Raw genomic sequence first — 17,412 nt, 5'->3', positions numbered from 1 at the left:
AACAGATCCTTGCAGTAGGCTATATATGAAATAAATATTTAATTAACTGAAATAAAATTGAAAAAAAAATGACACCGATATTTAATAAAAAACGTTAATTTCCGACAATCTCCACACTGACATTCATTTTAGAAACGTTTTGAAGGTGTGAAACTTTGTATTATTTACAAGTAAATATAATATATCATATACATTTATACAGCATTACTACAGTGGAAAAACAAATGGTTACAACACATTCTCAATGATTAATTCCTCATGTAAAATTAGGATCGACTGCCATCTAGAGTTTACCCTTCAGAAATCTCTATTCTAGATGATACTCCAGATCTCCCGTTATTCAATTCCAAAGTGCTTTATTGGCTTGCTTAACATACAAAATTGGCAATACACACAAAAGCAGTGAAATACTATTAATGTTAATAATAACAATAATATGCACAATGAAATGAAAGGGGTCCCTAACTCGAATGCTATATTCCATTACCAAGATACGTCTATGATTTTTACACGTTTATTTCATAGAATAAACAATCAGACAGTTCATGGGGGATATAAACACATCTTGGACCAAATAAACACACCAATGTCTAGGCATGTCTGTCATGTATAGGAATAAATTACAGAGTTAAAAAAGTAAACAATGAATGCGCCACGCGCTTTGCGATCTGTTTTGTTACAAAGCCTACTATGGCAAAAGGTTTAGGTTATGAATATTAAATACGCCATGTTGACGTTCCTTAGTAACCTTCCAGTAGCGAACGGTTTATATCTGTAGTGGCGAGGGCTTGGCTCATAAATATGAATAAATCAGCCTGTACCATAGTAGGATTCGTAATTTTGCTGTCAGCCCTGTGGATCATGATGAGGCAGCGCGAGTGGATCCAGAATGTTTCTATTTTTTGCCTTCCCTTTGACTCGGGAAGTAGTCGCGAAAAATAACAAGCCATAACCAAGGGACAATATAGGCTACCCCGCATTAAAGGTACACCTGACAAGCCTGTAAACGGCACATGGTTTCAATGTAGATGACGTCGTTGTTGTTGTTGTGACATGAGGATGTGTTTATGTGGTTGTATCTAGTGCTGATGATGGCAGTGCGGCCCCCTCCATGCGTGATTGACTGCGGGACAGGGTGAGTTTGTTTACTGTCACAACATTCATACTCCTCCAGTTTCATTTCTGCTGGTTATATATTAATTCAGCCAAATGCTTTGCCATACTTTGAATTTTATTACTCTCTATGTGATACTAAACATATTATATGATTGCAATGTGTTTATTAGGTAGAAAACATTCTAAATTCTGAATAGTTTTAATCTGTTATGATTTGGGTCAGGAGGATCAATTCACAAATTTAGATGTGGGATATGTGAATTGGGATATGGGTTGTATATACCATACTTTGACATATGTTTAGATGGAGAGCGGAGCACAACCTAAAGCTTTTTGACATTCTCAGTTTGTGTAAATCCACTTGGGGTTCAGAGTATTTCTTTTTTCCCACATTAATTTCCCACATGTTTAGTAAAATTATGTGGTTTTGTTTCATGTATACAGTTTATACTTTTTTTTTTTTATTTACCCTGGAAGACGTGAAATATGACAACATGCCCCATAGGTGGGGTACATTGTAACATGCGAGGGACACATTGTAACATGACCAAATGAGAGCTCAAAATGTTATAATATATAACTCAAAATATACCCAAAAATATTTTGTCAATAAAAGACAATTATTGACTTTTTAAAATAAAATAGTGCTATGTTTTAATCATTAAAAATATACACATTTTTGTGACAAGAAACACACCACATTATTCACCTTTTTCTCATGGTTTCTCAATAGAAGTCATAAAAGTATAGAATAGAAAAGCATATTTCTAATAAGGGCACACTGTAATGCAGTGTGACAATATGCCACACCTGCACAACTGGGATTTAAACCCAGTTAGTGTTTTCTGCTGGTTAGCTCAGCATAAAAGAACAATCTCAACTGTTAAATAACAGATATACGATTAAAATAATAATAAAATAATATCAGATTTGTTTTATTTTAAATAAACACAAAAAACAGAGATGAAAAATAAAGATTTTTAAATTTTGGCACAATTTTTTCTCAAAATAATATTGATATGGTAACTAGTAAATACTAAAAGTTTTGTCATCCTAGCGTGTGTGGAAAGTTTGAAAGCGTGTGCGTTACAACTAGCCCCGTGTTAGGTTGTGCCCCGCTCTCCCCTATATCTGGTCTGAGCTGTCTGATGAATTCAGACTTGTAGCACTACTAAAAACTAATGCATAAGTAACAATATTTTGATGTAAACATAGATATCTGCATCTGAAAAATACAGAGGTTCTGAGTGTATGAAGCAATATTCCTGATATGGTTTTTGGTATGATCTATGTTTTCATATAAAATATGCTGGTCTTGATTTAATTGGCTGCCATGTCAAGATATTAATCAGGTGCATGTAATAAACTTCCATAGCTGTTATTTGATAAATGGACAGACTGTGTACTCACTGGAAATACTGATTGGAAAATGATAAACAAATAGACAGTACAGGTTCATTCATCTCATTCATGATGATGATTACTGTTCTTCTTCTTCAGGTACACCAAGATTGGTTATGCAGGAAACACAGAGCCCCAGTTCATCATGCCATCCTGTGAGCTCCCTGTTTAAGTTGTTAAACATGCAGCGGGGCAGATCAGAGAAGACTAATACTGCATGTCCAGTTCTCAGATCCAGGATATAATATTTGGATCACGAATTTAATTAAAAACTTCCTTAGGGAACCACTATTTTAAGCTGTTATAAAAACTCTCAATTCACCACTGCTGTAACCTCAATATACTGTAGGCTCTGAGCCAGTTAACAAAACACATTCTTTCATAACACTTATTGAATGTGTTGCTACTGTCTAATATTAAATGTGGGTTGAGCTTATTTTATATGAATGTGCTTTGTGACTTCACAGCGCTCAGTATAAGCTGATTGTAGTGTTGTCACTGCAGGTATTGCGATCAGGGAGTCAGCCAGTGTTGGAGATCAGGCACAGAGACGTCTCATGAAAGGGGTGGATGACCTCGATTTCTTCATCGGAGATGAAGCCATTGATAAGCCAAACTATGCAACCAAGGTGATCAGTTGTGATATGTAATGTACCAGTCTATTGTTTTAGGCCTAGACACTGTATAATCTACCTCAGGAAGTTTATAAGCATATTTGTTGAGGCTTAAGTTGTGATCACATTTCAGCAAAAGTTAAATTAAATAGCATTGAGATGTAAGAAGCACAGCTGACACAAAAGTCACTTTTAAACCAAGCAGCTTTCAATTGGTCAATGTGGTGAAATCGTGGGGAACTTTTTCACACTCGCCTGAAACTTCCTTATAGATTTATATTTAAATGACTGGATTTCCCAAGCAACAATCAATGTTACTGTTAGGGCAGGACGTATACAGACAGAAATGATAATGCTGACCTATTACATACTTAAAAAAAAACATCAGATCACAATGTTATGGCTTTTAGTCAGTGTTGGTAAGTAGATTATGTAATTTAATTACAACCCCAAATCAGAAAAAGTTGGGACAGTATGGAAAACGCAAATAAAAAAAAAAGGAAGTGATTTCTAAATTTACTTTGACTTGTATTTCATTGCAGACAATCTGAACAAAAAATTTTTCATGTTTTGTCTGGTCAACTTCATGTCATTTGTAATATGCATCATTTCCTGTCATTCAGACCTGCAACACATTTCAAAAAAAGTTGGGACAGTAAAGCATTTACCACTTTGTAATGTTGCCATTCCTTTTCACAACACTTAAAAGACGTTTAGGGACTGAAGACACCAAGTGATGAAGTGTTTCAGGTGTAATTTTGTCCCATTCTTCCTGCAAACAAGTCTTAAGGTGGGCAACAGTACGGGGTCTTTTTGCGCTTCAAAATGCACCACACATTCTCTATTGGAGACAGGTCGGGACTGCAGGCAGGCCAGTCAAGTACCCGTATCCTCTTCCTCCGCAGCCAGGACTTTGTAATCTGTGCAGAATGTGGTTTTGCATTGTCTTGTTGAAATATGCATGGATGTCCCTGGAAAAGATGTCTTCTTGAAGGCAGCATATTATGCTCCAAAATCTCTATGTACTTTTCAGCATTAATGGTGCCTTCACAGAAGTGCAAGTTACCTTTGCCAAGGGCACTGACACAACCCCATACCATGACAGACCCTGGCTTTTGGACTTGTTGCTGGTAACAGTCTGGGTGATCATTTTCTTCTTTGGTCCGGAGCACACGGTGTCCATTCCTCCCAAAAAATACTTCAAATACTGATTCATCTGACCACAGTACACGTTTCCACTGTGTGATGGTCCATCCCAGATGCCTCCGAGCCCAGAGAAGTCGACTGCGCTTCTGGACACTGTTAACATAGGGCTTCCTTTTGGCACAGTACAGTTTTAACTGGCATTTGTGGATGTAACTACGTATTGTGGTACTTGACAAAGGTTTGCCAAAGTAGTCCTGAGCCCATGTGGTGATATCGCTTATAGATGAATGACGATTCTTGATGCAGTGCCGCCTGAGGGATCGGAGATCACGGTTGTTCAGCTTAGGCTTGCGCCCTTGTCCTTTACGCACTGAAATTCCTCCAGATTCCTTGAATCTTTTAATAATGTTATGCACTGTTGAATGTGAAATATCCAAATCTTTTCCTATCTTTCTTTGAGGAACATTGTTTTTAAACATTTCAATAATTTTCTCACGTGTTTGTTGGCAAACTGGCGATCCTCGGCCCATCTTTGCTCCTAAAGGATTAGACCTTTCTTGGATGCTGCTTTTGTACCAAATCATAATTACAATCACCTGTTGACATCACCTGTTTCAAATCACATCATTATTTAACCATTTTACCTCATTACTAGCCCTAAATTGCTCCTGTCCCATCTTTTTTTGAAATGTGTTGCAGGTCTGAATGACAGGAAAGGATGCATATTTACAAATTACATGAAGTTGACCAGACAAAACATGAAATATTTTGTGTTCATATTGTCTGCAATGAAATACAAGTCAAAGTAAATTTAGAAATCACTTCTTTTTTTTTTATTATTTGCGTTTTCCATACTGTCCCAACTTTTTATGATTTGGGGTTGTACTTTTTTTTTACAGTTCCTGTTATTTATGAAAATATTATTTATTACAAAGGGGGTTACATCTGAATATTTTTCGTAAAAAGCTAGGATGTGTTGAATAATATTAATGTGTTGCTTTGCCTGTTTTTGATGTGCACAATGTCTCCTGCCATTTAAAGGCTGTTTAGTAAAGCGATGCTATTCTGATGCTTTTGATCGGCTCTCGTTTGAATTTGCAGCACACCACATCTGCCAATTACATCAATCCACATCGCCGCTGAAAGCTTTAGGCTACAATCTGTCTGAGAGTTGCCACCATGGCAAATGATAAAAATGCGTTTCAATGCTGGAAAATAGAAAAGTAATCACAAAGTAATCAAATGTAATCAGTTACATTACTTTAATAAAGTAATTGAAATGTAACACTTCTTGTTACATTTAAAATAAGGTAACTATTACTGTAACCTATTACATTTCCAAAGTAACCGTCCCTGCTTTTAGTCCATGTGTCCATCTTAAGGCCATCTAAATGCTAGTGTAATCCTAAAAACAGCCTTTAGATGTAGAGTTTATGTACAGTTTTTGAGTATAAAATGAACTGCCTAGCAAGTAGCAAAACATATGGGCACAATCACTGTATTATGTTATACCAAACTTCCTGTTTAAACTGGAAATACATCAGTATAGAAAAAAATGCCTGTCCGACAATTTCATTTAACGTATGAGTGTTGTGTATTAAAGGGATAGTTCACCCAAAAATGAAAATTCTGTCATCATTTGCTCACCCTCAAGTTGTTCCAAACCTGTATGAGTTTCTTTGTTCTGCTGAACACAAAAGAAGTTAGAGTGAAGAATGTTTGGAACCGAGCAGAGAGAGCAACCATTGACTAGTATTTTTTCCTACTATGGTAGTAAATAGTTACTCTATCTGCTTGGTTACAAACACTTTTCTAAATATCTTCTTTTGTGTTCAGCAGAACAAAGAAACTCATACAGGTTTGGAACAACTTGAGGGTGAGTAAATGATGACAGAATTTTCATTTTTGGGTGAACTATCCCTTTAAGTGTTTAGAAATGCCAGTGGCAGCAGTTGTTCAATTATCAAGAAGTGTAAAGCTACATCCAACTACCCAGACACTGCCTTGAAAAGGTTGTCTTTTAAAACCTGTCTTGAACAAGGAGACTTGAGAGGTGAATGATCACTTTGAAGGAGTTACAGGGTTCAATAACTGAGAACAGAGTGAAGGGGGCACTGGTCAACCGTATCAAGAGCTTGACATAATACTGAGCTATATAAAAGACAAGCACAAAGAAACCATTGCTCAGCTTACAGTGTGAGAAGAGATATTGTGATGGGTCTTTTTAAAATCATGTTCGATGAGAATTTGACAGTCAACTACAAAAAGCCACCATGCCAGCAGTTTGGTGGTCCCTTGTGAAAAAGAAGTACACTTCAGAATACACTGTAAACCCCAACACTCAAAATAATTAATTGATTTGAGTAGAGCCAACTCAAATTAAACAAATTAGTTCAAACAAATTAACTTTTTATGAGTATTTAGAACTTTCTTTTTCTTTTGAGTTCTCAAAAAGGACATATTTTAAGTAATCTGAAATGTTTAATTGTTTTGAGTTTTATGAACTTGATTCTTTTAATTTAGACTAACTTAAATTTGACCGAAACTGGGCTGGGATTTCTATTTCCCAGCATGCCTTGCCATGACACTTTAATGTTTAGTGTTTTACACTTTTGTTATGCTAGTTTAGAAGAGTTTCTGGGTTTTTTTTGTAGGGTTACCATCATGGTGATAAATGGAGCATGAACTTTGAGAACAGATATGTTAAAGGGTTAGTTCACCCAAAAATGAAAATTCTGTCATTAATTACTCACCCTCATGTCGTTGGACACCCGTAAGACCTCCGTTCATATTCGGAACACAAATGAAGATATTTTAGTTGAAAGCTGATGGCTGAGAAAGGCTTCACACAGGCCTCCATTGGCATTCAGTACATTGACACTTCCAAGATCCATGAAAGGCACTTAAAACGTCGTTACAAAGTCTATCTCACCACAGTGGCTCTACAATAATCATACAATGCGACGACAATAGTTTTTGTGCGCAAAAAAAAATCAAAATAACACCTTTATCCAACTTGTTCTCGACTTCCGTGTGTGCCTCCACGACGCATGCGCGGGAATATGACGTAGCGCCGGTGTTCGGGAATCTATGAAATACACACTTAAGCCCCATTTTGAGCACTACGCCGAGACCTAAAGCACGATCAATGTAGAATCCAACAGCTTAGACACGCGCGTCTTCCTCTGCTCGTAAACAAATCGCTTCTGGGTCATATGTCCGAACGCCGGATCTGCGTCATATTCTCGCGCATGCGTCGTGGAGGCATACACGGAAGTCGAGAACAAGTTGGATAAAGGTGTTATTTTGATTTTTTTTTGCGCACAAAAACTATTGTCGTCGCATCGTAAGATTATTGTAGAGCCACTGTGGTGAGATAGACTTTGTAACAACGTTTTAAGTGCCTTTCATGGATCTTGGAAGTGTCAATGTACTGAATGCCAATGGAGGCCTGATTGAAGCCTTTCTCAGCCATCAGCTTTCAACTAAAATATCTCCATTTGTGTTCCGAATATGAACGGAGGTCTTACGGGTGTCCAACGACATGAGGGTGAGTAATTAATGACAGAATTTTCATTTTTGGGTGAACTAACCCTTTAAAAGTATTATATTGCTGTCCTCATTCAGCAAGTGCAATGCTATACTATGCTAATGCTACCAAAGCATTGTGTAACCAATTAGCAAGGTGGCATTTATTGAATTAGCTATTAAAGCAAGTTCCCACTACTATAAATGTAAGATACGTGATATTGTTAAAGGGGTCATTGTCACGGCCGGCTCGCAAGCCGCGACAAAGAAGGAGATGACACGTTGGGTGATATGCAAAAAGGAATAACATTTATTAAAGTAAGAGCAATAAAGTAAGAGAAAAGACCAAAACGGAATCAAAACAATCACTGGAACGACGACAAAATGGCTCGAGGGGAGAGCGCCCATTTACGACTGAAGGGAGCTGCTTTAATCTGCCAGCATCAGCTCTAGCACAGGTGGAAACCATCAGTCATCATGACGTCACTCACTCTAACGCCAACCTACGAGCCAAGAAAACAAAGAACAACCAAACCCACACAATATGACCCAAAATGGGGTCGTAACCCCCCCCCCCACATAGAAAAATGGTGAACATTTTATGAACAACTCCCAAAACTAGAAAGACCCAGCACTCTGTAATACTCTCCAATATCCTCAGCAACCACGGGCCCTGTAGAAGCAATTTAAGATGACAAGTAGAGCAAAACAAAGCATAGTTAGTCAATCAGTTAAAAGGAACAAGGAGCTCTAGACAATGCGTCAGCTACCACATTGTCAGTCCCCTTGATATGCCGGATGTCAAGTGCGTATGACTGCAAGAAAAGACACCACCGCGTCAGTCGTTGGTTAGGGCACCGCAAAGAATGTAAATAGACGAGCGGATTGTGGTCCGTATACACAACCAATGGGCCTGACACGGATCCCACGTACACCTCAAAGTGGTGCAAAGCCCAAATCAACGCTAATGCCTCCTTCTCAACCACAGAATAATTCAACTGATATGAATTAAACTTTTTTGAGAAGTAGCTAACTGAACGGTAAATGTCTTCCTCATCAGCCTGTAACAATACAGCTTCAGCACCCACATTGCTAGAATCTACACACAACTGAAAAGAACGATCAAAACGAGGCACTGCTAACATGGGAGTGGAAGGAAGCAGTGATTTAGCTGCCTCGAAAGCTTCTTGACAGACAGACGACCAAACAAAAGCGGCTTTCGCTTTCAACAGGTCAGTGAGCGGGGCTACCACGGTAGAAAAATTCCTGCAAAAATCCCGGTAGTAACCTACCAACCCCAAAAAACTTATTAATTCCTTCTTAGTAGTAGGCGAAGGAAACTGATCATTGGCCTCAACCCTGGCCCGAACTGGTCGCACTCATCGTTCTGGTCGTTCCTCTTTGTTCATTCATTCTTTGTCTGGTCACGTTTATGTAAGGTGTGTTGCTATGTTATATGTCAGTCTCCTGAGTCTCCTGAGTCTCCTGAGTATTAAATGTTGTTTGAGTATTCTACTTACCTGTCTTTGCCTTCCTGCCTGAGCACACCCTTAACAGATGACCAGACCAAATAACGACAGCAGCATGGGCCTTATCTCCCGAGACCCAGCTGACCTGCTGATGTCCATCTCCCAGGACCAGTGACCAATTGAGGAGAACGTCGAGGAGTTCCTCATCTTGGCACACCAGGTACCATGGGGAGATGGGACACTAAAGGGCATTTTTTGGACTGGGCTGGATTCCGCTAGGCACCTACACCAGCAACCACATGCTCCCTGGCCCAATACCTTGACTATGTGATGTGGCTGAGTGGTTCTCTCCTTACGGTCGGTGAGGTGGATGAGGACACCACCGCCACTCAGTCACAGTCACCCAGTTCCACTCCAGGCCCAGTACAGTGTCCAGTTATGTCTCCAGCCCCAGACCAGCATCCTGTGGGGCCTCCAGCCCTCAACCAGCCAGCATTCTCTGCAACACCGGAGAGTGAAGGGTGGTTAATAAACTTTGGGAGCAATCCTACCGCTCCGTGTTTCCTAGACTCCGCTCCAGCCCTCCGCTCCAGCCTTCCTGGACTCCGCTCCGTGTTTCCTGGGCTCCGCTCCAGCCCTCCTGGACTCCGCTCCGTGTTTCCTGGACTCCGCTCCAGCCCTCCTGGACTTCCTGGACTCCGCTCCAGCCTTCCACGAGCCCGCTCCAGGCTTCCACGAGCCCGCTCCAGCCTCCCACGAGGCCGCCCCAGGCTCCCACGAGGCCGCCCCAGGCTTCCACGAGGCCGCCCCAGCCTTCAACTAGGCCGCCCCAGCCTTCCACGAGGCCGCTCCAGCCTTCCATGAGCCCACTCCACCTCGCAGGACGGCTCCAGTCCACAAGCCCGTCCCATTCCACGAGCCCTTCATTCCACCCCTGAATTTCCCAAATAATATTTTTTTTATGGGGGGGGGGCTATGTACCTGTGGGTGGGAAACATGTGGGTGGCACACATGTGGGTGGGGCTCTGGTTCTGCCAAGGCACCCAAAGACTCCTGTCCCGCCCAGGCGCCCAAAGACTCCTGTCCCGCCAAGGCTCCAGACCCGCCCAGGTCTCCTTCTCCGCCCAAGGCTCCAGACCCGCCCATGTCTCCTGCTCCGCCCACGGCTTCAGACCCGCCCAGGTCTCCTGCTCCGCCCACGGCTCCAGACCTGCCCAGGTCTCCTGCTCCGCCCACGGCTCCCGACCCGCCATGGCCGCCCATGGCTCCACCCTGGAGGCTTCCCAGTCAGGTGCAGGTGCTCCTGCCTCGAGGACTCCAGGGTGCCCGCCCCCCCTCCCCAGTTGGTCTATCTACGGCGCGAGGACGCGCCTACCGGGAGGGGGGGGCGTTATGTCACATATCTAGTCTGTCTCTGTTGTTTTTGTTTCATGTACTTCCTGGTTTCATTTGTCACATGTTCCTTTGTCTGAGTTTCCCGCCACTTGTCTGTTTCCTTAGTTACCCTCGTTAGTCTAGTTCTGTTCAGCTGTGTTTAGTCAATCATCTCCTGTATCACCTGTCCTTCATTTATCCAGTCATCTGTGTTTGTATTTAAGTTCCTCTTTGTTCATTCATTCTTTGTCTGGCCACGTTTATGTAAGGTTTGTTGCTATGTTATATGTCAGTCTCCTGAGTATCCTGAGTATCCTAAGTATTAAACGTTGTTTGAGTATTCTACTTACCTGTCTTTGCCTTCCTGCCTGAGCACACCCGTAACAGCACTTAGCCAGATTGACGGTCAGGCCAGCCTCTTCAAAACGAGAGAACAAGTCTGCGATATGCTTCAGGTGCTGCTCCCATGAATCACTGAAGACCACTATGTCATCTAAATAAACAGCAACTCCTTTCAACCCAAAAACAACCTTATTCATAAGTCGCTGAAACGTTGCAGGTGCATTTCTAAGGCCAAAACTCATAATGTTATAAGAGAATAACCCCTCAGATGTAATGAAAGTAGAAATCTCTTGAGCTCTTTTGGTCAACGGAACTTGCCAATAGCCTTTTAGCAGATCGAACTTGCTGACACATTTCGCCGAACTAACGCGATCAACACAATCCTCGATACGAGGCAATGGGAATCTGGTTGTGTTACTTTATTTATTTTACGGTTGTCTGTGCAAAACCGATAAGTTCCATCAGGTTTATTGACAAGTAAACAGGGAGAAGCCCAACTGGAAAATGAAGGTCGTGCAATATCATGATCCAGCATATACTGAAGTTCAGCATTAAGATGTGCAAGTTTATTTGGGGACACCCGATAAAAATGTTGGCGAATGGGCTCCGCATCCCCAACATCAATATCGTGTTCCAACCAGTGTGTACGCGAAGGTACATCACCAAATAAAGAAACATGATGATTAATAATGTAAATCAAATCACCACATTTATTAACAGGCAAATGGGACAATATTTTATGCAAATATTGAAGAGTCTCTGAATTTTTTAGACATCCTAAAAATACTGTATCCTCTGGAAAAGAAACTCCTTCATCCATTCCCTCCCCCATAATAATAGGCGAAATTGTCTCAACTACTAATGCAGGTTTCACCTCATCGTCTAACGTCTTGTGGGAACGGCAATAATAGGGCTTCAACAAATTAACATGACACAACTGGGTGGACTTTCTTCTCTCTGGAGTGGCAATCAGATAGTTTAAGTCAGTAACTTGTTTCTCGACCACATACGGACCTATAAACTGAGCTTTGAAGGGCGATCCCTCCACTGGTAATAGAGCCAATACCTGATCGCAAGGCATGAATTTCCGTTCCTCAGTTCGTTGATCGAAAATCGTCTTCATGCGCTTTTGCGAAGAATGCAAATGTTCTTTTGCCACCTTACCTGCTTCATATAATCTACGCTAAAAGTCATTCACATAACTTATCAAGTTTTTAGGTTGTGAACTTTTAATCCACTGATCTCTGAGTACAGACAGTGGTCCCCGAACTGTATGTCCAAACACCAAATCGTTGTGACTAAATCTAGTACTCTCCTGACATAACTAAACCCCTGCTCAGAGCTTAACTCCACCCACTGGCAAATTTTGAAAAATGCTGGAAAAGTGGGCAGAGCCCAGCGGAGACAGAGGGGATGAACCGAGGGCGGGGCTGAGCGGAGGGCGTGCACCTGAGACCCGCAGTGACGGATTGATTGACAGCTGTCAGACTCGCGAGTCGCAAAGATGGAGAATGACTGGAGTGACGCCAGCTTTGCAACAGAGCGTTCATTTCTCCTACCTTCACCTGAAGTGGAGGAGGGTGGATTGACTGTAGAGTCAGACCCAGAGCCTTATCAATGCGAGCCGCTGGCTCAAACTGCGTTAACTCCCGATGCCGACGATGCTAGCGAAGCAGCCGCGCAAGAGAACTGACCTAGTCTATCTGCGTCTGCGGCAACCACTTGCGTGTCAGGGTTTGAAAGCGCGTCTCATGTATGAAAATTATCTGTACACATGACGGGCGGCAATAATATCGCAAGAAAACCCTGACGTGTACTGACAACTGCATTATTTAACCGTATTTTCTTCAGTACAATGTTAAAGCAAGTGTCAAGTCAGTTTCATTCATAATGTTTCTACTTCATGTAATATGACAGTTCATACTGGAGTGAAGCCGTTCTCATCATGTGATTGGGGGAAACAATTTCTGAGGGCGTGGTGAGCTCGTGCTAGGCAGGGGCGCCGCTAGCAATTTTGGGCCCTATGAAAGAATTTGATGTTGGGCCCTCTACCACACCAACCTAGCTATCCAAAATCTTTGTCTGCAATTTAATAATACTGACCAATTAAGCTCCGCTCGCACAACCCAGAATGCCCCAATTGGCTGATGAAACAATGATTAAAATTAAGATACAATTTATACAAAACAAAACTTAATGAAGTGGTCATAATCATGTCTGATCAACTCCTCATCTCATCTCATCTGATCATCTCATGCTGTTCACTTTTCATAATCGACATAGATTGACATATTGACAACATAGACATAAAAAAACAACATTATAATATTTAAACATAAATATAAAAATAAATACCTTAATGGCTGCAACAATTATAGCACAGAGAATTTTCATGTCGGAGTGGGATATGAGTGAACGTAGTTTAACCGGTGAGCGTGAGCGGTTCATGAGTGGAGTTTTTTGCTGGATTTTGCGAGAAATGCGCCATCATTTTTTTATATTTGTAACTCTTTGGTAGATTATACATTTATAATACATTAGTACTAGTACTGTTACTACTAATAAAACCGATCTCAGGGGGCCCCAAAAGTGTGTGGGCCCTTAGAATCGTCCTAACTTTCCCCCCCTTAGCTGCGCCCCTGGTGCTAGGGGAGCGGATAGTGAGCCTTTGGAGGTACCATCCTACGTCACGATGTACCACAACGTCCAATAGGAAAATTCAACTGCAGTAGCCACCGTTCAACCTTAAGAGGGCAGCACTTTGGCGGTTTTACACCATATTTTATAGAATTAAAACACTTTATACTCAAATGTCAAAACATTTACTTGAATCAATGAACAGCATTAATAAAGCCCCAGTATTACAGATCATTAACTAAAAAAAGTTGGTTTAGGGTTTAGTTACCCTTTAAAATTAGATGTCAAATGTAATATTTATCACTGTAGTAAAATTATAATCAAGTACTTTACGTGTGCTTATGTTATAGTCACCACATCAAATAAGATGTTACCAAAGCATTAGTCATCTTTAAAGCATGACAAAAGATTTTTAAATCATAATGATATAAAATGAAACTTATATCATATATTATATTAACATCAAACTTTTAACTTTAGAAGTGTACTTAAGTGTGTTAAGAAACATAGTCATGAAAGTGTACTCTCCTTAAGTGGTCTTTTATTCCATTATAATATTAAATTATCTGCATACAATATGCCTGAAATTTGAAGCACACTACAAATGCACATATATGAGTCAATTAAGCATTTCACAAGAGGTGAGAGGTAGCATCAAACTGTTGGGTTGCCTTTCATCATCAGGGACAGGGCATCTTTTTACAATAGAAGGAAGAATGGATGATGTAAACTACTTGAAGCTCCTGCAAGAGAACTTGTTTAAAAAAAAAAAAAAAAATTTAATGTGAAGAATGTTTGTTTTTGGAGAACAAAAATGAAAAGACCAAAGAAAAACCCTACAATTAGAAACTTGGTAAAAGCCAGAAAAGCTTATCCGGTAATCAAGTACTCGCAAACGTCTATGATTAAGCTATCTTCACCAGCGGTGAGAATTAAAGTGTGGGAATATGAAATGTATCTCTCAAAACATGCCAAAATATGCATTTACCACCTCATTCTAGATTAATTGAGCTCTGTTATCATTTTACTGACATTTGGGACAATGTGAAATCATAATATTTCATAACTGTTGTGTCATCTGATGAGTATATTGTTCCCAAGTTTTTTTTTTTGTTCTTATTGTGGTGTTGTTTTGGGCTTTTTTGCAATATGCTGCTCATTCTGAGATTACCTATTGTGTGTGTTGGTACAGGCACAACAAACATCATTATCTAAGACTACAGTAATGAAGAATTCACAACATTCTTTTTCTCTGTGTATACATTAGTGGCCCATCAGACATGGTATTGTTGAGGATTGGGACCTTATGGAAAAGTACATGGAGCAGATCATATTTAAATATCTCCGAGCTGAGCCAGAGGACCACAGCTTCCTGATGGTATGTCGGCTGGACATTCTTAAAGATGAGATTACGAGGTGTTTGGCACAGTGATTTGTGAAACAGATTATTCCCACTGAGAAACAGAGGAAGCACATACATAATTGAAGCTACCAAATTAAATATTTATTGTTTGCATAATGATAGATTATGCTGCTTTGTACCAGAGTGAAACTGTTTTCATGTCACAAACAGGATGTTTCCAGTGTGTCTTCTGCATGTGTGCCAGAGGTGGACAAAGTACACAACTCTATTACTTGAGTAAAAGTAAAAGTACCACTGGTCAAATATTACTCCGTTACAAGTGAAAGTTCTAAAAACTGATTTTTACTTAAGTAAAAGTACAGAAGTATTTGTTTTTAAAAGTACTTAAGTATCAAAAGTAAATTTCCTTTTTTATGTCAATGCATTATTTTATTATCGTTGCATTGTTGTATAAATGCACGCTATGCCATGGTGGTTTAAGCCAGTCAGTGATGCTCCATCCGACATGCTAGCATAAGACCACCTTAAACTAATTTCTTTACATTTGTGTAGAGTGTGTAAAGTATTTACATTTTAAATTTCTTTTATAAACGTTACAAAGCTCTTTACAAAGCTGCTGTCACTTTAAGGCTGAATGCATGGACCCTATACTCTGATACGCATACGATATTCTCTCTCTGTTTACTCTTCTCTTTCTCCCAGACATTTACATTTGTGAACCTTTTATGAGACATGCATCAAAGTGTATGCCAACTAAACTAATCTTTAATATTTTGAGAAAACTGAAACATACTTTTTAAGTATGGCACACTGCGCAGAGGAACCGCCTTCTTCCATTTTGCTGTAAACTGATCAGTGTTCAAAAAATGTTGGGAAACTTCACATGACCCTATACAAGAGTGATTACTGATAGGCTGTCTGCAAAAAAAAAACTTTTAAAGAAGAAAAAAATCATCCACCGACTTTAAAAGCTGCTACAGAAACGACTTTCTACTTTGAGGATCTTGATAGAAATGTAGTGGAGTACAAAGTACGATATTTGTCTTTCAAATGTAGTGAAGTTAAAGTAAAAGTATCCCTAAAAAATAATACTCCAGTAAAGTACAGATACTCAAAAAGTGTACTTAAGTACAGTACTCAAGTAAATGTACTTAGTTACTGTCCACCTCTGGCCTTTGTCTCACTGCTCCACTTGATGATGACAAAACATTTTTTATATGCACTAATATTTTACATTACAAAAGACCACATTTAATTTATTAAACAGGCCTTTTGGGTCTGTTTATCCTGAAGTTGTAGTGCTATATTTTCTTCGCAGACAGAACCTCCTCTAAATACTCCAGAGAACCGGGAATACTTAGCTGAGATTATGTTTGAAACGTTCAACGTCCCCGGACTGTATATTGCTGTTCAGGTAAACTTTTATGTTTAAATACTTAACTTGAAAATTGTGTTTGAAATAACAATAATGTGTAATATAAAAGCTTGTCTTGTCTTAATAATTAGCATTTTAATAAAATGTAACCCTCCTGTTGTGTTGGGGTAGCCTGGCTCCGCCCTCCTACGTACTTCCGCTCAATTTTCATTTTTCTTCAGTACTCCGTTTGGGACTGCGGTATATTCTTAGGTTTCCTCCAAGCGGCAACCTCCCGCAGTTTCTCTTGAAGCCAATACGGAAGTGCCTCAAACTGCAATTCATCGACTGGCCGCTAGGGACAGGATCCAGAAGGGAGCAGAATCTAATTGAGCCCCATGTTAAAATGGCCAACTTTAGAGCAGAATAAAACATGTTTACAGCCTGGTACAAATTGTGCTTTTGGTCTATACGGCTCATTTTGCCCTTCATGACAACTGTGAGGGGGGTGAATTTTTTTATAACTCATTTGTTTACATTATATAAAGCCTTAAAATTCTGCATAATTAAGGGCGTGGCCACTTCGAGTGACAGGTGGATAGCCATTTATCTGCTGTCTGTTAGTCATCGCGTCACTTAAGCTCCGCCCACGTCCCGCCTTTTTGCCCATTTTCTGTTATCTGGGAGTGGCGCGCGATGACGCGCTGCCAAGATGGCAACGGCCATCTCGTCCCTACTTTGCGCTTCAGAACGGCTCATCAGAATCCTATGGGTGACGTCACGGACACTACGTCCATATTTTTTTACAGTCTATGGCAGGCATGGGCAATTCCAGTCCTCGAGGGCCACTGTCCTGCAGAGTTTAGCTCCAACCCTAATCAAACACACCTGAACCAGCTAATTTTATCAGGGTTGGAGCTAAACTCTGCAGGACAGTGGCCCTCGAGGACTGGAATTGCCCACCCCTGGTCTATGGTTTTCTCAGATCAAATTTTAACCGGTCCAATCAGCGAACAGAGGGAGTGGCTGAGAACGATGACGTTGATGTTGTGCGCTAGTTTGAGTTGT

The 17,412-nt window shown here is 40.4% G+C and overlaps 1 protein-coding gene across 4 annotated transcripts in view; it reads left to right on the top strand.

Annotated features, from left to right (window-relative positions):
• Positions 1-819: 819 nt before the first annotated feature.
• The window catches only part of actr3b (actin related protein 3B), a 36,834-nt gene continuing 20,241 nt past the window's right edge, over positions 820-17,412 (top strand). For all 4 annotated transcript variants that reach the window (XR_013815736.1, XR_013815737.1, XM_079806804.1 and 1 more), the window contains exons 1-6: positions 820-985; positions 1,084-1,135; positions 2,617-2,672; positions 3,022-3,146; positions 14,895-15,005; positions 16,309-16,404. Coding sequence is in view for 2 of the 4 variants with exons in the window: in XM_079806804.1 (XP_079662930.1) it covers positions 1,089-1,135; positions 2,617-2,672; positions 3,022-3,146; positions 14,895-15,005; positions 16,309-16,404 (435 nt within the window). In the remaining 2 variants the exon portion in view is untranslated. The remainder of the gene's footprint in view (positions 986-1,083; positions 1,136-2,616; positions 2,673-3,021; positions 3,147-14,894; positions 15,006-16,308; positions 16,405-17,412) is intronic.

The sequence above is a fragment of the Gobio gobio genome (genome assembly GCF_949357685.1).
Source record: "Gobio gobio genome assembly, chromosome: 23".
NCBI classification, from domain to species: Eukaryota; Metazoa; Chordata; class Actinopteri; order Cypriniformes; family Gobionidae; genus Gobio; species Gobio gobio.
Note: the sequence above shows the minus strand (reverse complement) of the source record. Positions and strands in the feature narration are given on the sequence as shown.